We start from the raw sequence: 24,456 nt of genomic DNA on the forward strand, positions 1-24,456 counted from the left end.
CGACGCATGAGCTGCTAATATTTTCTGCTAGTGTATGAAGTTTTATTAAGTCATGCCTACATCAACCCTTAAAAGTCTAGACTTACTAGACTAGTTTCAACATATTTGCATATTTAATAGCATAGATACAGATTACATTGACTTTTATTACATTATTTATCAAACTATTTTCTGGGTTTTTTGTTTCTTTTTTTTTCTTCTTGGACATCAATTCCAGGACATTAAAATCATTAGCTAAGTGAGAAAAACCTTCACACAGTACTTACGTTTCCCGTATTGTGTCTTCAGAGTTTCTGGAAAGAAGTCCACCAAGAGGACAAAGTCCATCAATGGTCCCCTGTATGTCTTCCGTGGCCGAATCAACACGGAGGTGATGGAGGTAGAGAATGTGGAAGATGGAACTGGTATGTAATTCCACCTGCATGCCTCTGTACTTCTGCTGTGGTATCAGGTCCAGGACATTCACTCACCGAGCACTTTATTAGGAACACTACTTAAACTGATACTGGGTATTGCTATAATTTTTCATGGCATGGATCCCACAAGATGGTTAAAACATTCCTTTGTCATGCAGTTCCTGTACTTCCATGTTGCAAATCCCCCATTTTTCCACATATCAAAGGTGTATTGTTGAATTCAGACCCAGTGACTCATGTTTCATTTTCATGAGACCAGTTTGAGAGGTGGTAAAGTGGGGGATGCCCATGCTCAGCAGTAGTACTCAAATTGAATGTGGCATTCATGCTTGTTAATTCATTGGTATTAACAGACCTAAAGTGTGCCAAGAAACATTCCCCATACCATTATTCTACCACCACCGGCTTGGACTGCTGACACAAGGCATGTTGGGTCAGTGGACGGAGCCTTCTGCTGTCCAGTTTTGGGCAGTCTGTGCCCACTGCAGCCTCTGTCCGCTTTCTGTTCTTGGCTGGCAGCAGTAGAACTCTATGTGGTCGTTTGCCTCAAGGTTGAACAGATGCTTTTCTGCTCACCATAATTAAACTTAGTGATCATCTGTATTACTGTAGTCTTTCTACCAGCTTGAATCAGTCTGGCCATTGTCCACTCACCTTCTTGCAACAATAAGCCATTTCAGGCTATCAGAACATTACCTGAGGCTACAGGCCTGCATGTGCAGATTTTATGTATTGCACTGCTCCCACACGATTGGCTGATTAGATAATTGCATGAATGAGTAGGTGTACAGGTGTTTCTAATCGAGTGCTCAGTCGGTTTATGTCCTTACAGTTTTTAATCTAGGGTGGACACAGTGACATTAATATGGGAATAATGTGTTATGTTTTTCACTGTACCAGAACTCAGAACTAAATAACCAATTATGGACAGTTTGTAAACAACAACTAATGTATAATGTTAATGTTACTGGGTGCGGTTCTAAACTAGCAACTTGGGGTGTGTGAAGCCACTTCAGCTAGTTTGCCGGCACGTTCAGTGCCTCAGTGGAACATTCAGTTGTGCTGCATTAACCACAAACTCAACATTGAAGAGAATCTGGAAGCCGAATAGAGATTGGTGTGAAGCCCGATGCAGAGATAAGCATGATTCTGAGACACAGACGGGCTGTGTTTCACACCTCCGCTGCGGCAGTACGTTGAGCCACATGACTGGGTGGGGTTCGGTCGTTTGAAAATCTGTACAAACCGAGACTGCAGCTCAAATAACGGCTCGTTTTCTCACTTTCAGTGCACCTTAAGTGGCAGGATGACTACTCCATTTCTCTCACCTATGCTCTATTCCTCTTTCTCCATCTTGCTCACCCTTGAATAAATGCAAATGGTCACATACGCAGGTTAAAAAAAACAAAACAAAAAAAAAACTAAAAAAAAACCAAACTTTGTGGCTTATCAGGGCACTGCCTTAAACCACACATGGCATGTGCTCACACTGGCAGCTGTGATCATGTGGGTGTACAAAACAACGGAGACTAATGAATTGAAGGCCGTGTCACTGGTGATTTTATCTTTAAGCATCATCAGCTCTCTCTCTCTCTCTCTCTCTCTCTATATATATATATATATATATATATATATATATATATATATATATATATATATATATATATATATATATATATATATATTCTGAGCTTCTGGTATCCCCAGGTGCTACATTGGTCAATAGGTGTCTGCTCCAGGAATCAGCATGCCAAATATGACTGATTTGGATAGGGCCTGTGCGATAGGGTAACTTCAAGCGGGTGTTCCGCAAAACCAAGTTGTGGCATTACCTGGAGTGAGCCCCAGTACCATCTCCAGATTGAAAGGCCAAGTTCCATATAATTGGGGATTTTAGAGACCGTGAAAGAGTAACATCTTTTGGTGGAGGAGTGTGATGGAGTGGGGCGGTATCTCCCTCACTGGAAAAACAAGGCATGCCATCATCAAGAGGAAATCCTGCAACCAGTGGCAATCCCATATCTCCACAGTCTGGGACCGAACTCGCCCCCACAGAGAAGGGTTTATCAGAGACTACCTCCAGTATTTGGGAGTGGAGAGGATTGGAATGACCTGCCAGCAGTTCTGACCTCAACCCCATTGAACACGTGGCCGACTTGCGACAAATGCTGGTTGAGGAATGGCGTACCATCCCACAGCAGTGTGTGACCAGGCTGGTGACCGTCATAAGGAGGAAGTGCCAGGTTGTTGTGGCTGTGTATGGTTCTTTCACACACTACTGAGGCTCCTGTTTGTTAAATGAATAAACTGTTAAATTGCCAAATATCTAATTTCATCAAACTTCAATTATCCAATCCACCGAACACCAAATGAGTCAAAGGCAGAATAGGCTGTTTGGCATTGGCAGAGAGGATTTGGCAAACTTTTCATGGGCGTAACCCACATACTCAGCTCTGCTGCTCATTCCACAAATGCATGTTCCTTACAAATGTGACACCATTTAAAAGGGAAATGAAAAGGCTTTCCAACGGTATAAGATTCATTGCCAAGAGGCACTGTTACAACAAAGAAATAATCTTATATAGGTGCTAAGTTTATATGCTTATATGCTCAGCTTATATGTTGTGGCACTTTGCAAGATAGAAGTTACTGACTCTAATTGACTTGGATCCTCATTGTTGTCAAATAAAAGGTAGAGCAAACAAATTACCTTCAGCAGTTTTCCACCCAGTTATTTGAATAAGCTGGCTGTTACTAGCCCAGGCCTCGTTCACTAACTGAGCACTGAGGCTCTAAAACCTAGTGTCACATGATTTCAGGCCATCAGACCTTTATCAGGCTCATTTCATGACTCTCATTTGATTACTCCAATTACACCCTTATCAGGCCACTGTAACAGTGAGGTATCCGTTAACCTCCACTGCACCACTCCTGCTAGTGGTCAGCGCTCTCCGCATCAGACTTCACACCAGCTAAAAGCCCCAGTTCAGACCTTTTAGTGCTCCTAAATCTATTCCTGCCATCTTAACATCAGCCCTGCACCCATTACCCCGCCTCATCCTTTATTTATCCCACTCCACCTCATTCACCTACTGTCAAATGAGGGATAAAATTGGCCTGTGGCTTGAGGGCTGAAACCCCTATCATACACACAGACCTCTCACATACATGGGAGCACACACAGTTTAATGACTGCTGAGTTATTTGAAAAAACGCTGTTGCTGATATCCCCCCATGCCTCGAAGTTGAACCTTAAAACCTGAAGCAGTGCCGGTTGGTATATTGTTGGTAGGGCCAGGCCAGTCTAAGTACCAGCAGGGCTAAAAATCCAATGTAATTGTATATTTAATTTGAAATGTATATTTTAATTGTATATAAAGTTAAAATATTCACTCCCTGAGCACTTTATTAGAAATTCTGTGCTAATGCTTCATTCTCTTGGAAACATTGCTTTGACATTCTGGTCCATGTTTACATGCTGCATCACACACACTTTTACCCACTTAAAAAAAAAAAAAAAGGTATAACTATGGATCAGCGATATATCTGGACAAGGAAGACTGAGGCATAGACTGAGAAGCGCACCCTGCCTACAGAGAAGAATGGCAGTGGCTTGGTGACGTTCTGGGGCTGGCTTGCTTTTTCTGGGACTGGAAACCTGCAGTCTGTGCAAGGGAAGATGGATTCTATCAGGAAATCCTAAGAGAAATCGCTGTGGCTTCTGTGAGGAAGCTGAAGCTTTGGTGTCATTGGACCTTCCAACTAGGCAGTGATCCCGAGCATACCTCAAAGTCCACCATGGCTTGGTTTCAGAAGAAGTCCTGGAAGATTCTGGAGTGGCCGACACGGTCACAGTTGCCTGGCCGCATATTAATCTTTGGGGGAATTTGAAGAAGACTGTTGAAGAACACAAACCTATTTTTATTAGTGTACTGGAGGCCACTGTCCACGAAGAATGGTCTAATATTCTTAAGGAACACTTCCAAAAGCTGGTGTCTGGCTATGCATCACATTTGCAGCAGGTCATAATAACAAAAGGCTGCTCTACTAAGCACTAAATACGCTTGGCATGAAGGGGTGAAATAATGCTGAGACTGCAGTCGTCATTAAAAGTGGTATTTTGTGTTGAATTTGGAGAATGTTGAGCGATATAAATGGTCTTGTTTGATTGGTTTATTGCAGACAGCTGAAAGGTTGTACATTTTGCTGTTAAACTTAATTTGCAACAGGGGTTGAATAAGTCTGAGTGCAACTGTAGCTTTTACTGCAGGTTTCTATGTCCTCCAAATCAACATCAGGCAGTTTATTTGTCATGTGTGTTCTCCATTAATACATGATGCAACTAATGACTTTTCAACCTGCTGATTATTTATTTGTTTATTTATTTATTTGAACATTTTTGCTTGCTCTTCCAGCGGACTACCACAGCAACAACTACACTGTGACCAACGGCTGGAAGATTCACAACACGGCCAAAAACAAGTGGTTTGTTTGTATGGCCAAGAATGCCGAGGACAAGCAGAAATGGCTGGATGCCATTTTGAAAGAGCGTGAGCAGAGAGAGAGTGAGTGTTTTTATCCTTTTTATTGGCTTTAGTCATTACTTTTTTTTTCTCTTTTAAGATATTTGTGTTTTTCCACCAGGGAATATTCTAGAACCAGTATTTTAAAGTCCAAATGCAATGATACACCTCGACACAAGAGGTTAGCGAATTTCCATCGCCATTTAAAAACGCTTGGATATATTAGCGGACTGAGCTGTTTACCACGTGATCCCAACAAAGTCAAAACGTAAGATTTTAGCTACAGAAAAGCAGCTCAGCTTCGAAGACCCGAAACTGAGGAAATGTTAAAGTAAAATGAGCAGTGTCCAAGCACAACCATTTCTTCCCCACTGGCTCTACATAAACTTATACCAGAGCGGGAGAGAACGCATACACAGCCAGTTAAGAAACAACATTGTCAGTTTATTGTAGGCAAGTTAGCCGGCATGCTAATGGCTGAGATACCTCAGCTGTGAGAAGCGAACACTGTACTATACTGTAGTGAGCATGTAATACAGTAAAATCTGCCACAATTATTCTCGCTTTTGTGTTATTGTCTGTGGGAACGAAGTTAGCTAGTATGTTAGCTTAGTACGAAGTAATTTTTCTGAAATTATGTTTTACTTTGGGTTTCTACTGTTTATGGTCAACAAGTTGGCAAATGTTAGCGTGCTAACAGTACCAAATTCTATGACCAGGCTTCCAGTCCTGCCTCAGTCCACCTTTATTTCAGAAAACTGCAAACTTTGGCTTGACTTTGGCTTGTTTCAGTCGTAACAGCCAGTAGCAGTACCTAGTTATTGACACTGGCTAGTCCTGGTTTATTACACCCAAAGATGGCACATTGGGACAAAAGTATTGGGACACCTGTTCATTCATTGAATCTTCCAAAATCATTAAAAGAGTTTATCCTGCTTTGGCTGAAATAAAACTCTACCAATCAGCAAAGGCTTTCTACTAGATTTTGGAGCACTGCGGTGAGAATTAGAATTCAGCGTTCAACAACAGGAGTGTTACTGAGGTCAGGATGTTGGATGATCACCACCCCACCTCATCCCAGGCTCCACAGCTCATTCCAGATGTATTGGATGGAGCACCATCATTCCAGAAAACACAGGTCCACACTGCTCCACAGCTCAATGCTGTACTTCTGTATGGGGACTAAACCTAGCTGTGTGTGTACATGTGTACATTCGTGTCAGCAATAGGTGCAACTTAAAGTAGCAGACTGCATTCACTACAAGGGGTGTCCACAAACATTTGGACGTTTGGTGTAGACCTTCCAATGCCCTGTATTTCCACCTTTCACAAATAATTATTTATTAATAATAATTATTTTTCGTAAATTTGCATCTCAATATGTATGGCAGCCATTCTATTCCAGGCCTTTCATCAAACAAAGCTGAGTTACCTGAATTTGCAAAATATGAATGGCATACATTCAAGTCAACAGCAATGTGAAAGACTAGTGGAGAACCTGCCAAGACATGAGAGCTGTGATTGGCAGTCAAGGTTATTTCACCATAGTGATTTCTGAATGCTCTCAAAGATCAGATATTAGTGCTGTGTTGTTTACATTTGAATAATAACTATGTTGCATTATAATTATTATAATAATAATGTCTTCGCACTATTTGAGCAGTTGTCATTTCTGCAATTAAATGCTCTAAATAGCAAAATCATTATTTGGAATTTGAGGGAAATGTTGTGCATGATTTATGAAATACAGCACAGATTACATTTTTCTACACACATTGCCTATAAATAGTAAACCCAGAGAAACAGATACTGTAGGGTGGTCTCTTAAGTTTGAAAACTTCAATTTAATTCAGTCATTAAAAATGGATTTGATTGCTTGATTAGTGGAATAATAATCATTTGCTGCAGCTCTAATGAAAACGAAAATGAAAATTTGTATTTTGGTTGTTTTTAGTTTTGGAGTAGAAAGGTCTGTTTGCAGTGCTTTATGTAGCTGTCTTTTTTCAGCTTGGTTGGTCTCCTCTGTCTAACATGATTTTATGGATTATGTTTTGTTTCCGTGGCGGATTTGAAACACCTGTCTTGCATTGACCACCTGTTCGTGTTTTTGTGCCTTGCATGTACGTTTCAGTAGCAGTGCGACACCGTTCTGACACAGAGTCCTGTATTTTGAGCTTGAAGCTTGTCAGCGCTCTTTGCCAAAACTCTGAACACCCCCGAATGAGGAAAGGCTAATGCTAGTACTGTCTACACATGACCGTTCTATGCCCGCGGACTCTAAATAAGCTAATAAATAGAGAGACTGTACAGACAGCCAGTCAGGAGACTGTATTATCAGCTTTCTGATTTCTCCAACATTACAGTGGGCTAGTTGGCCAGCACGCTATTCGCTAACCTAGATCCTCAGCCGTTCTGAAATCACAGAACCAGTGGCACATTGTATCAGTTTCTAAGAAAATGCTGAGCAGTCCAGGCATTCAAAAGCTCCGAGTTAGCGCTAGGGCTGGATGTCACGATTTGCTTTGGCGATGGGTGAAAGCAGAGCAAGTTTTTTTTATGGGCCGTATCACGTTTCTGCCGTTTGAAATGGAGCCCAGTCCAACAGGTGCCCAATCAGTCACACCTCTCTCTCTCTCTCTCTCTCTCTCTCTCTCTCTCTCTCTCTCTCTCTCTCTCTCTCTCTCTCTCTCTCTCTCTCTCTTTCTCTCTCTTCGATCTAGGCCTCAAACCTCTGTGGCTTTCAGACATGCCTGTTAATTACACGTTCTGCTTGATGCTTAGCTTGACATGCTCAAGTGCTCAAGTCTTTCCTAGCTCCTCCCGTTGAATTAAAGTCAAAGCCACTTTGACACTTTAGCCCAAGGAAGCGTTAAGTTAATGCAATTATGCAGATCAACATCTGTCGCCGGCAGGCACGCACTGCTAGGAAGATTTGTGCTGACACGACATCTTTAAGGAAAAGATCCAGACGCTTGAATTCCATGCTCGCAAGCATCAAGCGGACCTTAACAATGTGGCCACTTTTGCTTTGGCACGTTTGGAGAACAGCCACCTAGCCGGATACAGTAGCATTGCTGGTGAACGAGCACAAAGGCTTGCCCAAGTTCAAAGCTCACTTTGATTGCTGGGAAATAGAGGGGCCCAGTAGGGTTAACCTTAGGTCATGTTACCACTAGTGGCAGTCTTGCTGCTGTTTCCCAGTGTAACAGTGAGACAGCAGTGTTTGCTGCTTTGTGGTGCTTTTATAGTGTGATTTGACTGGGTTCGAGACAGCTGTAGAGGAGCAGTCATGTCACTTCCACCGCCTTCATTTTCAGTGGGTCAGCTGCTGTGGGGATGCTGGGAGCTCCTCTGTAAAAGTGAATGGCGGAGTCCTGCCAGCTGCTTTTCCTGATGTAGGTTAAATATTTTTTTGGGGGGGGGGGCATATTTGCATATTTCTAAATGTATTCAGTTAGACAGAATCTACACTGTATGGACAAACGTATTGGGACACCTGCTCATTCAGTATTTCTTCCGAAATCAAGGGTATTAAAAAAAAGAGAGGTAATTTCCTGTAACACACATTTACCTGCTTAGCCAGCAGTTCTTGCTTGCCATGCACCTTTGCACAATCTCTGGGCGGGTAGCTTGCTCTTGGCCCTTAGTAGTGCCTTCAGACCTGTAGCATGCTGTGGTAACGAGGCTTGAAATTCTGTCTTCAGTGCCTCTGCTTCGCTAGCTGCTGTCAATCTTGTTAACCACACGCGTGATACTGAGAGCAAGAATGGCCCTTGACCTACCTGAAGATATGCTAGATAAACAGCTGCATCCTCTGTTTTTCTGCCTCAGCAGCAACAGCAGCAGCAGCAGCAGCAGCAGCAGTTGTGCGCTCCTGCTGTCTGCTTTCTGCTAATCTCCCCCTCTCTGAACTAGTGCGACTATGTAGCAGTAAGTCAGCAGTCAAGTTGACATGTTCTTCTTTGCACTCCAGGTTCTTCCTCTTCCAGCTACCTGCTTCTGCACATAGCAATGGCATAATGCTAAGGTTTTCTGCTAAAATGATAGCATGACACCTAATCCACTTGGGAGGAGGTGAACCCAGGTGGGTGCATGTATGTGTGAGTCTGCGTGCACCTGTGTGTATGTGAGGGGAAAGTATTATCCCTTGAGGGTTTTAGCTCTTGAGGCCTGTGGCCTTATTCATCCACCCCAGAGAGAGAGAGAGAGGGAGCACAAGAGATGTGAGAAGTTCGAGCGTATCCCACAACAGGCGGTTTATTATGATCTTCCCCACAATCTCACCCCATTTTCAACTTAATAAAGTTCAGCTGGGTGTTCAAGAGTTAGGATTGATATGTAATACTCTTTTTCTCATCTGGAGTGAGGATGAGCTAATGAACTCATTTAGCTTCTGTCTTTCTATAATACTGCTTGCCTTGCTGAGCGTCACAACCTATCTCGTTCACTGGTTTTCAACCAGTGCAGTAGCACCTCCTCTTTTTACAGTGTCTCTACCTACACCCAGTGTAGTGTTTTGTATTGAATTTGATGGTCTTTGCAAATGGCCTAAATAATCACATGCTCCGTAAACCACATCCTGTTAAATAATTGCAAATAGACTTACTGGCAACACTTTACTGAAGGTAATTCAGAAGGCTTTCATGACAACTGACCTAAACCAACATACACATTCCAAACAAGTGTCTGTTGTCTTAAGACTGACACTTGGCCCTTCAGTTAATTCTGATGTCATTTTACTTAAGCATGCGATATAACAACTGACACTTAAGTAGGGAAGGTTAGGTTTATGTCAGTTGTCTTGGAAGGCAGGAGCTCTAACTTCTAACTTTGAATAAAAAAAAGATTGTATTCCAAGTAATTCTGGAGAATTTCTATTGGTCACAAAGTAAAGATCAACTGGCAGATTCAGAAAAACCCAGACAAAATGGAGATATTGGGTTTTTGCATGGCAGCGGCGATATATTATTTGTTTTAAAGCCTTACGAATGCTGCCCTTCAGCAGGGTCACAAGCTTACTTGTGTGCTTTTGGTGCATTACATAGCTACAGCTACACACACTGGCACTGGTTATATTTGCATGTTTGTGTGATGCCTGTTAACCATCCTCCTTTCGTGTCCTATGGCAGGTCTGAAGCTGGGGATGGAGCGGGATGCGTATGTAATGATTGCAGAGAAAGGAGAGAAGCTGTACCACATGATGATGACCAAGAGCCGCCATCTTATCAAAGACAGGCGGAGGAAGCTCAGCATCGTGCCCAAGTGCTTCCTGGGAAAGTGAGTCCAGCTCCTTATTCATGGTTTTAGTGTAGTTAGAATTTAGAAACATATAGCTGTATAGTTACGCACGCGTATACACACACACACACACACACACACACACACACACACACACACACACTAGTGCACAGTTTGAGAACACACACACACACCTGGAACATAGGGCAGCCACTTGCTGCATCCAATGGGCTCAAGGTTAGAGAGAGCAGAAAGCACTGGTCTTTCACTCCCCCTGCCCTGACTTCCTGTCAGTCCAGGGGATTAGACCAACAACCTTCCAGTCCTGTTCAGGTGACATGTTTTGTTGATTTCAGCTCATTTTCTGAAGTTTTCCTATTAGTGAAATCCCAATATCTTAAACCAAGCAAATGAACAGTAATTGGCATTTCTTGCTCCTGGGCTGTAATTCACACATTGAGCCATGCGTTTCACATGCATTTTTGGACATGTGGCAACAGAGCCCGCATCTGAAGTCAAAGGAGCATGTGGACTGTCGTGGTAGAGTAATATCACAGGTTTTGCCCAATTACAACTTTAGTTCCCCTTATTATGCAGTTCTTGTGAGTGTTTTCCTGCCTGCTTTGGCCAAGTTACATGGTGCCGTTAGCAGCATTCTAAACCTGGAATAGCAGCGATAGCGGTGCTACTCTCCCTGTTGCAGATCAGTGGAGCATCAATATGATTTTGGCACAAATGTTAAATAGTGCTGCTATAAAATGTGCAGAAATGCTCGTTACAGAGACAGTAGCATCATCTCAGCACGTATGTTTTCCAGTCTGCGATTTATAGGCTTTTAAGTCGTCCTGAGCATCTCTTGCAAGTCAGCTTAAATCTAAGAGGCCTCCTGAGTGAACACACACACACACACACACACACACACACACACAAATATATACAAGTGCGCACACACAATGCTTGTAAATGCTTTCCCAAGCTCGGTGCCAAGCACCCCATCGGACACAGGCATTCCCTGCAAACATCCTTCATTAGGGAAAATTCACCATTGAGTGCCTCTCTCCCTCGCGCACCCTTGTGCTCTTTTTCTCTACGTCCATCTCCCTTGCTTTTGCGCTCTCTCACGCTTCCTCTCCCTCCCCACCTTCCTACCTCTCATTCTCTCTTTAGTGCGCTCTCTCTCTCTCTCTCTCTCTCTCTCTCTCTCTCTCTCTCTCTCTCTCTCTCTCTCTCATGCTCCCTCTCATGCTCTCTCGTTCTCACTCACTCTCTCACTCTCACACTGTCTTTCATCAACATGAATGAACAATGGATGCTGTGCAACACCCATTAAACTTCCAAACTTGTGTGTGTGTGTGATTAAGATTCCTCACAGCAATTAAAATTCCCCCTTTGCACTGACTGAGAGCAAAAAAAAAAAAAGACAACCTCTTGCCTTCTTCCTTCTGATTCATTGAGTGAATCTAAGCTAAAGAACCCAGAAGCAGAGCAGATCCTCCTGGACTTCATCCTAGCACAGATACCTGCACCCTTGCTGATCCACCGTCCTCATAAGGCATACCTCATGAAGTAAAATGTACAGTGTATCTCCACGCAGAAGTCCCTGTTCACTGGCACATTGTGTGTGAGTGTAAATGTATATATGCTGTCGTGCCGTAAAGGTCCTGGGAAGTGCCATGGGGCGGGCTGGTTGCTGGGCAGGCCTCAGCTGGACCCTGGCAGGCGTTGCAGTCCTTACTGACTGGACGGATTTCACGAGTGCATCTTGACTCACGATTCTCTTCACTTCAGCTTCAGTTGGTCAGGTGCAGACAGCTGCTCCGAATGCTGCTGCCTGAACTTCACACATACCATTTAGCAGCATCCTGAGGCTTCAGTGCGCTGGATACACAGACCGACACTCAATCACATACAGTGCTGGACATGTAAATAGATAAATTCATATACTCATATATTCATATACTCATATCTCTCTCTCTCTCTCTCTCTCTCTCTCGCTCACGCGCGCGCTCTCTCCCTCTTTCCCACTGTCTCTACCTCACTCCTATCTCTCTCTTATAGCACATCTCTCTCTCTCTGTCTTTCTGTCTTAAAGCCTCTTTCTCATGGTCACTCGTTCTCCTCGCACTCCCCAACTCTCTCCTTTTCTTCTCGTGCATGCTTTCTCCTTTGTCCTATTTGTATCATGACTCTTCTTCTCTCCCTTTCTCTCTTTCTGTCTCTTGCTTATGGACTTTCTCTTTCTTTCTGGATGTCCTCGCTCTCGCGCTCTCTGTTGTGAGGTGGTTTACAGGAATGAGTGTTGTTTTCCTGATAACATTGTTATTTTTAAGGTATTTTAGAAGGAGTGATGACAAGTGAATGAACACACACACACACACACGGCTTCTGTTTGTCTCTACAACTGTGCTAACATTTGCACATTCTCTTTCTCTACCACACACACAAGCGTGGCACAAGCACATATGCATTTTCCTCTCACCCATACACCTTTGCTCCATGTGAGACAAATGTGAGTGTGTGCATTAGCCGTGACGAATATTAATGAGTTACATAAACGCTAATTAATTCCCTCCAGGGACGCCCCTCTCTCTCCCCTGCCAGTCTGAATTAAAGGCTTACGTAAGCACAGCAGACTTGCTGTCTCTTTCTCTCCTTTTGGATTCCCTGGCCTCTCCCATGTGCCTCGCTGCCCTTCATGTCACTGAGACTCCACTGGGACTGTTCTGCAGGACAGGCCAGATAACTCTCAAACTACTCAAACTACTAAAATAGTTAAAACTATTGAGTTTTGATCAATAGTGTTCAGTGTTCAAACCACTATTTATCAAATCCACTATTCCTATCCAAAATGTTAAGAATACCATCAAATCCCATCTCTCTGCCTTGGTGATTCACGCTCATGTGAGTAAGTGATTCAGATCTGTTGTTACTGTAAACGCCTGTGACCTGATACAGCCCGCATGTGCAGTAACAGTGCGTGAATAAACCACATACACTATTGACATCAGCCCCAAACTAACTAGCAGCACAAGCCTTGGTTCCAAGGACTATTGGGTCAGAAAATATTTTAGCTGTTTAATATTAGAGCAAGGCTAAGGAGCATTATGGCTTTTTTTTAACTATAAGATTCTTATCTGACCATCTTTTTTAAGGTTGCATTGCCTCGAATTGAAAATTGTGGAAAGCTATGTGAAAGTGGCTCAGATCGGATTTGAAAGGGTCAGATTTGTGTGTCCAAACATCATCTGAGAAGGTACATTTGCCTTATGTTTCAACAGAACAGATGGTTTGGTAACTTTTTTTATCAATAATGTTTAAATAGTTTTGATCAGAGGAGGATGGGTCCCCCTTGTGAGTCTTGGTTCCAGCCAATACATGTTTAATATCTAAAGTTTGCTTCTTTTAATTAGAACAGTAGAAGCGGAAATCAAAAGATGCAAATCTCAGATACTCAGATATCTTGGCTGACTGACTGCCTCTGGGATAAGTGCTAAAACCTGATAATTAGATTTGCTGCTGAACTATTACTCTAAAGCACAAATGAAGTTTTGTGCCAATTAGACCCGGTTATGTAAATGCATTGACTAATTGTGCTGTGAGTGATTGGGGAGATGTAGGGTCATCCTTCCCACTTAGAGCCTGTTTAAACCTGGCATTACTGTGCGTTTTGGTGATCGGATCATGTTCCGATTTCATTTGACCACAAGAAAATACCAGGTGTAGAAACCCCCTAGACGCGTTGATCGGATTACGATCAGATCACTCAAACTACATTCGGAGGTGCTCATAGATGTTTTTGGGGTATCACATTAAATCCGGTCAAAGGCGATCCAGATACTATCCATATACAAAACACATGTTAATGCCAGGTGTAAACAGGTCCTTAGAAAGCACAAGGCCAGTTATGCTCCTTTGGACTCAACCCACAGGCATCAAAGGCTTATGAAACTTATGATAATTGGGCCAACGCTTAGACAATTGCACCACTCAGAAACCCAGTCAGGAGTAGTGTTTTTTAATAAAAAAAATGGTATTGTGTTGCTGTGTCATTTCTAAAGTAAATTACAGCATTTATTCTACTTTTATTTATTCTACTATAGAAAGGATACTTCATCTTTCCTTTTTAGATAACATGGAAAAACCTAAAGAAGAAAAAAAAGAAATAATAATGGAGTTACAGTGTTCAGCGACTAAGCAGGGATGACTTTTCAAGACACTTTCTGGAGGACTCTGGTTTTCATTGTATGGAGCTGAAAGCACTTCAGCTGCAGTGTTTGACCTGAGCAGTGTGAGACTGTGAGCAGTGTTATTTGAATTGTGTTGCTAAGGGTTTCTGGTACTTTCTCTAATCTTCACTCTGTGGTCAACACCTTTAGCTTCTTTTAGAAGCCTTTAGCAAAGCAAGGACTTGCTCATCCAATCGCAAATTCAGTCCCACGTCTTCTCACACACACACATACATGCACCTTCTCTCACTTTTCCTCCAAAAAGGTAGCACCAATTATTTATTCAGGGCAAATTCACACTGTTCCTCACACTTAATGCACTCCTATTCACATTCTCCCCAGGTTCGCCACCTGTCACCCAGCTTGAGCTATGGATTCTCCTTATTGCTAATCTTTAGCAAAAGCTGCATATAATTACACCTAAGCCCAGTTGATACCAGTTCATTACAATAAGCTGATGCACATGTTTACATCTTGATTGAAAGCGGTCGTTGACAGCGATGCAATAATTAGCTGTCTCTCTATAGCTGAATGTGTTAACATTTGGAATGACACAGAACCTTTGATCCTTTGGTTCCTTTGATCTGTTGAGTTGCTTTGATCTGAAGGTTTAAGGACTAAAGCCTGCTTTTGTTATCTGATACTGATGAAGTCAATGTATTGAAGTCAATCAGACAGTACTTGTTTGGACACCTATCATGCCATGGTTGATGAGCTTAATTTGGAGCAAGGGGGAAACTATCAACTATCACTTGAGTATGAGTATATGCTGAGGGGGCTAACATAGAATTTGTGTGTCTGTCTGCCTGATCAGTGAGTTCGTAGCCTGGCTGTTGGACACTGGAGAGATCAGTAAGCCAGAGGAGGGCATCAATTTGGGACAAGCACTGCTGGAGAACGGCCTCATCCACCACGGTGAGAAATCTGCTATCTCTAATTCCCTCTATTAGGGCTAATAAGATGTAGTTCTATTGTTAGTTGGGTAGAATTATAGAATACATTTTATTTAAGAGAGATGATGCTTACATAAGCAGCACCCTCAGCAATCGTAAGGTTGCTGTGGTTTGTTCTGCCCACACAATTTTTTGTGATCCAAACTATGCAGTTCTTATGTGGAATCAACAGTTTTTAAGCAGTGTTTTATTATTATATTTCCAAGACTTTAATATTATATATCTAAACACTAGGAAATTTAAGCATAAGCACATTGACAAAATGTAACCAATATCTTCAGCTAAAATATATGGCACATACACCTATCACCTCTTAACTAATTCGAATCATAGTAAAATATCTCCTCAGTGAACTATAAGATAGATGACAGTCAGTGAAAAATGTAGCATGCTATTAAAAACTACAGAAAAAGAAATTGAATATTGAATGTGTTTGTAGACTCTATTGAAGCACAGTCAGTATCCCACGTCAGCATGCCACTGATGCCTCAGCTCATCATAAGATTTGTGCTCAGTGCTACCGAGTGGACACGCAGTGACGAAAAACAACATGGTCATGAATAATGGATGAAATGGAGTGTTTACCTTATCCCAAGGCTGAGCCGGGGATAATAACATACCCCTGCACTGACACCTTTACAGCAAGGAGGAGGATGGAGGGGGCAGACTCTAGCAATTCTGTGAAATCCAGAATATTCCAAATAGGATTGCAGAAAATCATTCTTGTCCAACAACAGAAGTATGGCATCACACAGCTCCTCAATCCCTGCCACCAGAACCATGTATTGAGATGGTGTGTGTTAGTACAATGGTGTAAATATGGTGTGTGTATTCGTAGTGATTTTTCCAAACCTCACCAGACTCGATGGTCCAAAATCAAAGCGGCAGAGCAGCAGGTATGACAACCAGCCCTGTTGTTCACAGTGTAAGAGATTTCTTTTTGTTTTTTTTTTTGTTGCAGTGTCGGATAAGCACCAGTTTAAGAATGAGCAGGTGCTGTATAGGTTCCGCTATGATGACGGCACCTACAAAGCAAGGAGCGAGATGGAGGATATTGTGTCGAAGGTATTTTTTCAAATGACACTATATTTCTTCATGAGTAGACTTACAGAAATGGTCCAGAACAGTTTAATGCAATGTTGAATGTTTTTGTTATTAGTTATTACGCATCTATTTTTACTTTTTTAATTCCAAATTTTTTGAGCAATATTTTAATGTTTTTTTTTGTAAATCTTGCTTCTAAAGAAATATTTGGCACAAAAAAATAACTAAAAAACAGCAGAGAATTTTCTACTGAATGTATTTCCGCAAACTACCCTGTGCTCAGAATTCCAGCTGCCCCTTACAATTGTTTGGACATTTGATAATGAGTTTTTACTGTTTTAAATAAATAAATAATATATTCATATAATATATATAAATTTGTTTTTGTATTAAACATAAGATTTAAAGTAATGCTGTTTACAGGAATGCTACAGCTGTCCAAGAGAGCAGTATTACAATATGCCACAAGTTTTGGAATATTCCTGCATGTATGGCAGGATTTCTGTAAGGGGCAGCTATTCTATACGCAGCTTCTGACAACAGCTGTCTAGAGGAAAGCAGTATATGAAAGTGTGTGTGTGTGTGTCTCTTTATAGGGTGTGAGACTCTACTGTCGTCTTCACAGTCTGTTCACACCTGTAATCAAGTAAGTACCTCTCATTAGTCCACTGTCAGACTTCCATTACTTCATGGTTAACCGCGAGGTCCTGCTGATAAGAAATGGGTTTACACAGCCGCATCACTGTGTGTAATAAAATCCAGTCACAACATTGTTGCAGTTTATTGCTCATGAGTAACTGTAAAATCACAGGTATTGCTGAGCTGGAGTGGTTAACACACAGTTTATCAGCATTCTATTCTTGACCCACTGCTGAGCAGTCCAGACAATCAGCAAACAAACGAAGGGACGTGTAGCTTCAGTGTTTAAGGTTGGGAAATGAATGTGAAAAAGAATTATGACTGTTTTTAGAACATAAAACCACACGTCATCATAAACAGACCTCAACGAAAGTAATCAAAAACGCTGTTTTTATCACTGTGTCTGTGACCGATATAGGATATAAATAATCTCTGTTCTGATTGGCTGTTCTGTTTTGTGCCTTATTCAAAAGGCACTCCAAGCTGAAACAGTTCTGACAACTATAATGAGTGGGGGTGGGGCTAAAGTGTGGTATGCTGAATAGGAGGAGATGCACTATATGTCTAAATATTTGTGGACACCCCTTCTAAAGGATACATTCAGCTACTTTATGTGGCACCCATTGCTGACACAGATGTGCAAAAGCACATAGAATAAGAGAATCCAGATTCAGATAAACATGAACCTATTGGCAACATGCCTAATGGCAGGCCTGGAAGGGTATACAGCCCCCTAGCATTCTCCAGACTGATGGTACCTTATCCAAAACCATTGGGTGAGTTGACTGCATTCTCTTGTTGCTGAATGCCGTCAAACCCCCACAGCAGTGCTCCAGAAATTTTTTTATTTTTTTGATTTAGGAAGAAACGAGGGATAAACAGGCATCCCAATACTTTTGTCCATATAGTTTATATATTAACATACGATAAGAATGTTATGAATGTTATGAATTTAATATATATATATGTATTCTTTTCTAGTCTTATCTCTCTCATACTCTCACACCCTCCTCTCTCTATCTCTCATACTCTCTCTCCTTTCTTTCTCTTATTGTCTGTCTCACATTCTGTCATACACACCTATTCTCTCTCTTACACACCTTTCTCTCTTTCATACACACACTCTGTGACACACTCTGCTCTTTTTGTTCTCTCACTCTCTTTCAGAGAGAGAAATGTTACTAATTATTTTCTGAATTGTCTAAAATAGTAACAGCTTTATGTTCTGCCATCAAAAAAGAGAACGAACACAAAAGACAAGGTTTCATCTTAGGTGTGCGTGTGCGTGTCTGCACGCTCTTACATCTTTTCTCCCCCGTGCAGAGATCGAGATCACCACCTGAAGACGTTTAAGTCCGTGCTACCTGCCAGCAAACTGGTGGACTGGCTTCTGTCACAGGTAGGATCATGCCAAACAGACACACATTCACATACACGTACAAATGTACCTGCAGAGAGTGGAAAAATAAGCCCTGATCCTGCATGTCTCTATGCATGTCTCTCGCTACAACCACTGTGCATGCACTTATGTTTGAAAAGACCTTTTTATAGTGGACATAGAGGCTTGATCACAACGTACACAAATGTTATTTTACTCTGATTAATATGAGCCAAGACATGTGTGGTGTCTGAAGCTGTTGTTTCTGTTGGTTATCATTGGAGCTACATTGGAGTCTAATGGAAAAACATGTCCCACCATTTAATGCAACATTCTGTTGAGTTTTTACCTTAAAATAACGGCTTCAAAATCAGATGCTTCACTGATCTGTAATGAGGAGATCTGTGATCACCATGCTCGGCAATGTACTTTGGGTGAAGCGGGCTTGTGAATAATTTGTGTCATATTTGTGTAAAGTCCTGTAATATAATATAATACTCCACTGCATCGTTTAATGTTCTCCTGTCACTTTTAATGATAGTTCTGTATATCAGCAACCCAGACATCTATGTAAGCGCATCTTTTAGGGGTTGATCAAAGCAGGAATTACACTTCCCGACCATAGGGCGAGAAATACCAATTGTTTCATAATGCTGCTTTAACATCATGCAAATCGTACGTCTACACCATCACCCACTGACATATTAATGATGTAGAGTTAGTATCTGTTTCTGGAATATAGTCTATTTTTATAGATAACTGTGAGTCATATGGTGTCAGAAGCCATATAAGGCATAAGGAAGAGGAGCAAACTGTACAGGGGCCGTGTTTTCTATACTTATCTATATTAGCTTCATAGTTCCAGTGCAGAACCAGAGAAGCAAACCTCAGACACCAAACCTGACTGTCTGATTGCACTGTTGAAAACACATGTCCTTTCCAACATCCTGTGACTTGTATGTGATCTGTGGTGTGTGTACCCCTGCCAGGGAGACTGTTCTACCCGGGAGGACGCCGTCACGCTTGGGGTCGGCCTTTGCAACAATGGCTTCATGCACCACGGTAAAGTCTGTCCGCTGTGACTGGCTCACATAAGTGAGCATTACGTTCATAAAGACTGAAAATGTTCTGGGTATGGAAGTGTTGGGACTGCCGTGCACTGGATGCACCACGCTCAAAACAATTTTTAATGAGGGTGCGCATACCGGCACCCACACTATGTGGCGACATACAGCAGTGCTTTGTGACTTCTAGCTCTCTTCAGTTTCTTGCAGTGCCACAATGCGTCACTGAGCATTTGGGATTACTGCTTTAACGATGCCATAGAATGCATTTATTTAGTATTTTAAGTTGTCTGTGATTATAAATAGTAAGTATGTGAGTTTGGTTGCAGCGATTCAGAGGTTTGCCACTAATTTTTAAGTGATTGGGAAAAAAAACTAAACATGAGCTTTGCTTTGATTGGCTGGTTTACATCACTGTGATGGCTCCCAGGAGCCATGTAGAATATCCTAGGATACCATAGCATAGCTTTTGTGCAGTTAGCTAGCTGAAGAGATTAAAAGTGGTTGGCCCTCAATAGTACCATTAATTTTTTGGCTTTAGCACAGATACCTGCTTGCTTGCTTCCCTGGATTTGGCTTCCTCACGCAATGTGGTGCTTTTGAGTTCCCCCTTTGAAATGTGGTTAGCTCTAGCCTGAGGTCATCCAGTTTGTTTTTGACAGAAGCGCACGATAGAGAAAAGCTGGTCGGCTAGTGTTAGCTTTTAGCCGAGCAGGGTTGCCTGCTCACTTTCTCCTCTTTGGTTTCCTTGCTTGCTTGCTACCCATCTGTGAACACTGGCCCAGGAAAAGTCTCCTATATTTGTAATATAATAGGAGTTTTAAAAAGTAATATATACTCTGTGGCTTCTCTGGGCTTTATACTAGCTAAATGTGGCTCGGCGTATGTTGTGTGCGGCAACCTGATCACCACACATTCAGTTCTGTGGATCTGATCATGTTATGATTTCATGGGTGGAATTCCGGAAGCTCCAACAGAATCAGCATCCGTTTTTCTACAACGCTACACTGTTCCTAGGCCTATTCGCATGGCCGCAGATATGTATACGAAAGCTTTGAGGTGAGAATTCAGAAAAGAAAGCGAGAGTAAAAAAGGAAACCACAGGGAGGATGGAAATCTCTGGGCACGTCATTTCGGACTGGCCTGCTGATTTTGCCATAAACAGAATTTGCTGTGTTCCTTGGCTTGCCATGTTTGCTATTGCAACACGTCTGGCGTCTGGGTCAAGAGAGTGACCCGTGGTTTGCGAGTGTGTGTGAAATGTGTGCTTTTGAGACTCCATGTGGCCGTGTTTGTGTGTGTTAAGGACTTTAACAGCGCAGCCAAAATGTCAAATAAGCAGATAGAGGCAATATCCACTGTTTTTCTTGCATTTTATTTTCAGTCACTCATGACATCTGCATGAATTTATGCAGCGAAACAGTCTCACTTCATTCTTACGTGACCTTTCTTTAACTCTTAGAAACAGGCTGTTAAACAGTCAGTGTGCCTTTAAGGCTGATCTATGTAAAGGCACACTGACTGTTTAACAGCCTGTTTCTAAGAGTAGAGCAGCCCCACACTGTGCCTCATTAAAAAAAAGCTGTCCAGCCTGAAACCCTCAATGTTACATCACTGTGAAAGGGTGGAGCTTAACTTTGAAATCCAAGATGGCTGCACCGTACTGCATCAACAGTAGTAAAGCAGTAATATTAAACAGTTTATTAGCACTTCTATCAATTTGTCTCAAGTCTCAATAATGTTTCTATGATGTTTGGAGGTGCAAAGTAAGTAAGGTGTCGCTCACAGTGCTAACCTGGGATAGTGCTAACCTGGGATACTGCTAACAAAGCTAACCTAGGCCATAGAAGGTGGGGCAGATTTAGGTCCGATACACCACAAAACACCAGTAAATTATTGTCAAACCAGTTGTAGTAAACTCCAGTCCTGTCCCAGTCCTTGTCCATTTTGCAAAAGCAAAGCAAACTGCAAATGTCTAGTGTGACCGCAGCTTAAAGAATAATTTTACACTGCTTTTATTTTACTTTTATTTTAGATTAGTTTTAATTACACACAATATTTTTCTCTCTTACTGCGTTACAGTAAGTCCAGTCTACTTTCTGTAGAATTCTCCGTAATTTCAAAACATCTGGTTGAGAGGGGCTCTTCAGGTCTGAAATGTCTTGGTTATTTCTTATTTAATTTATTTACGCAATACAATCTCATTAGTGTCGATACCTGCTTTCTGGGATGTAGTGGGTGCCAATCCTAATGTAATTTTACAGCCTTCCCTAGTTCAAAGCTATTGATTACTCTTGCACTGAAGCAGACCCTTTTTAGTTTTCCCTGGAGGTGCTTGATGAACCCCTGAGGCTGAGTGCCTGGCAGAGGGCCAGTGTGGGTTTGTGTGCGCGTGTGTATGTGTCTATGTAGTGTGTCTGTAAGCAGATGTACCCAGCTGTGAGAACAGTATCTGGGGGTTGGACTGGAACAAAAGCACTCAAAAAAAAAAAAAAAAAAAAGGAGCGAGAGTGAAGTGGCTTCCCAGTGAGACGCTCACACACACCCCTTCAGTAAAAGGACATGCAGACTTCCTGCTAAAGCAATAACAGCACTACTTGTTCAGATCAGTCACAAAACAAACCCCAGTGATGTTTTGCTTGGGAGCCTTGGAACAGCCCGTCTCGCCAACGTGCAAACACGCCTGTCACTTTTACTCTTGGAGGAAAATGTTACGTGGCAGCTTTTCCGCAAACAGCAAAGCACCTGTCATTTAACAGTGGTGGAAAAATGCAGGACAGCAGCATCAGTCATACACTTGGAGCAGTGGAATCTATTCATTATCAAGTGATTTGAATGATAAACAGATCAACTCATTTCATGAATATTCTGTTTATTGCAGTGTATCTAGTTGGCAGTCGTAAAGGTAGCAGATTTGGACAGGATATTTTGGGGTCTATAGCTGTGGCTTAAACTAAAATTCTATGTTTTATGTTTTTTTTGGCTTTTCCCTGGTTAAGTTTTGGAGAAGAGTGAATTTAAGGATGAATCTCAGTTCTTCCGTTTCTACGCTGACGAAGAGACGGAAGGCACCAGCACCAAGAGCAAGCAGCTCCGCAACGACTTCAAACTCATCGAGAACATCCTTGTCAAATCCCTGTTGGTGGGTATAAACAGTCCTATTCCGCAGCTTCTAGCTGTGTTCAGCCTGCACATATTTATCCAATTTATTAATTTTTTCTGAGCTGTGTGTGAACACAGCATTTGGCTATTTTTAAACCAGGTTATCTACACCTTACATATGCACCAATGAGCTGTAACATTAAAACAGCTTTGGCCTGTCGAGGCATGGTCTCCACACGACCTCTCAGGGTGTCCTGTGGTATCTTTCACCAAGACGTTAGCAGCAGCACCTGTTAGCAGTCCTGTTAGTTGTGAGGTTAGGCCTCCATAGATCTTAGCAGTGAGCCTTAGATGACTTTTGGTAGGTACTGACCACTGCATACCAGGAATACCCCACAAGACTTGCTGTTCGAGATATTCTGACTCTGTTGTCTAGGCACCACAATTTGGCTAGTCAAGCTTGCTCACATCCTTTCTGCCTACAACATGTCATTAGGCAGAAAGGTCCTGAAACTGATAAGTGCCACTGGACCAGATAATCAATGCTATTCATTTCAGATGTCAGTGGTTTTAATGGTATGGCGGATCGCTGTAAATTTATTCATTTTCAAGGATCAGATTGGGGTCAGTGTAAACACACCCAGAACGCATTGGGTTTGGATATTGCGATCAATGGTCTTTAGTCTTTAAAGGATAAGCAAGGAAACGAAAGATGGAGGATCTGAGAGGCTAGAGTCATCACACATTAGGGCTCAAATCATTAGGGCCGAAAGATTGAACCTGGGCATGAAATTGCAAATGAGCAATTAGGCTGCTAAAGTGAATGCAGCATTTAAATCAAAATCTTGCAGCCTCACCTGCTCTCACTTGAGCGTGCATCACACACACACACAAACATACATACACACACACACATCGATTCCTCCTGCAGGTGCATTTAGGAACCTCTTCATCCACCAGTTTAATCACCCTGACCTTTATTCACTGTCCTTTCATCCTCTCAGCACAGAATGCTGCTGAAGATGATTAAACACATTAACCTCTCTTCAGCTCTTACTACTCTCTCATCTGAAGCAAACGCCTTCATTACGACCCTCTTTTTTTATTTACCCATGACAGTATGCACACAGTGTGTACTTCAAGTGTTCAGGAGGTAAATGGAGGGAACGGCCACTAACATTCACAGCTATCTTTGAGAGATATGCAGGTGCTTCACATGGAGCTTACCATAAAAGGGTGATACCATGAAAGAACCATTTTTGGTTCCATAAAGAGCCATTTTTGTAATACGACATACACATATGAATTACCTTTAGAGGAGGTAAGCACCTTTACATCAAGCAAAGGTTCATTAAACCTTTAAAAAGTCACCCTCACACTCTCGATTACATATCTCGTTATGAACATGGTTTTCTATGACACCAAAAATGGTCCTTCTATGGCATCACTTATAGAGCCATTTGTAATGTCTGTATTTTTAAGAGTGTACATAAAATGCTGCTGACCTGTTAATGACCTGCTGCTGCTTTTTTTTTTTTTTTTGGCTGCTGCAGATTCATCCTGAAGAGGAAGACTACGGGTTTGAGATTGAGGAGAAGAACAAAGCCATTGTGGTAAAGAGTGTAACCAGGGGCTCCTATGCTGAGGTGAGATCGGGAGCTGTATTTTATCTGAACTGCTTACTGTATCACCCTTGAGTTCTTCACACTGTGAGATAATAGATGGCAAGGCTGCAAAATAAAAAATGAATGATAAATTATCAATAAATTATCATAAATAAATAAATATTGTCAGTATATCTAATATTTCTCTGTATGAGATGGTTGAAAGAACATTAAAAAGTAGTTCCCATATTTTTTGTTGTTGTTGTTTA

General features: G+C 41.9%; 1 protein-coding gene across 1 annotated transcript in view; it reads left to right on the top strand.

Annotated features, from left to right (window-relative positions):
* Positions 1-24,456, top strand: part of prex1 (phosphatidylinositol-3,4,5-trisphosphate-dependent Rac exchange factor 1) — a 99,107-nt gene that overhangs the window by 41,358 nt on the left and 33,293 nt on the right. Inside the window, exons 8-17 of the mRNA XM_072681740.1 lie at positions 289-404; positions 4,832-4,981; positions 10,069-10,216; positions 15,218-15,318; positions 16,318-16,421; positions 16,997-17,046; positions 18,363-18,438; positions 19,407-19,479; positions 22,481-22,623; positions 24,137-24,229. Of these exons, the coding sequence (XP_072537841.1) occupies positions 289-404; positions 4,832-4,981; positions 10,069-10,216; positions 15,218-15,318; positions 16,318-16,421; positions 16,997-17,046; positions 18,363-18,438; positions 19,407-19,479; positions 22,481-22,623; positions 24,137-24,229 (1,054 nt within the window). The remainder of the gene's footprint in view (positions 1-288; positions 405-4,831; positions 4,982-10,068; positions 10,217-15,217; positions 15,319-16,317; positions 16,422-16,996; positions 17,047-18,362; positions 18,439-19,406; positions 19,480-22,480; positions 22,624-24,136; positions 24,230-24,456) is intronic.

This window comes from Salminus brasiliensis, chromosome 6 (assembly GCF_030463535.1).
Source record: "Salminus brasiliensis chromosome 6, fSalBra1.hap2, whole genome shotgun sequence".
NCBI lineage: Eukaryota > Metazoa > Chordata > Actinopteri > Characiformes > Bryconidae > Salminus > Salminus brasiliensis.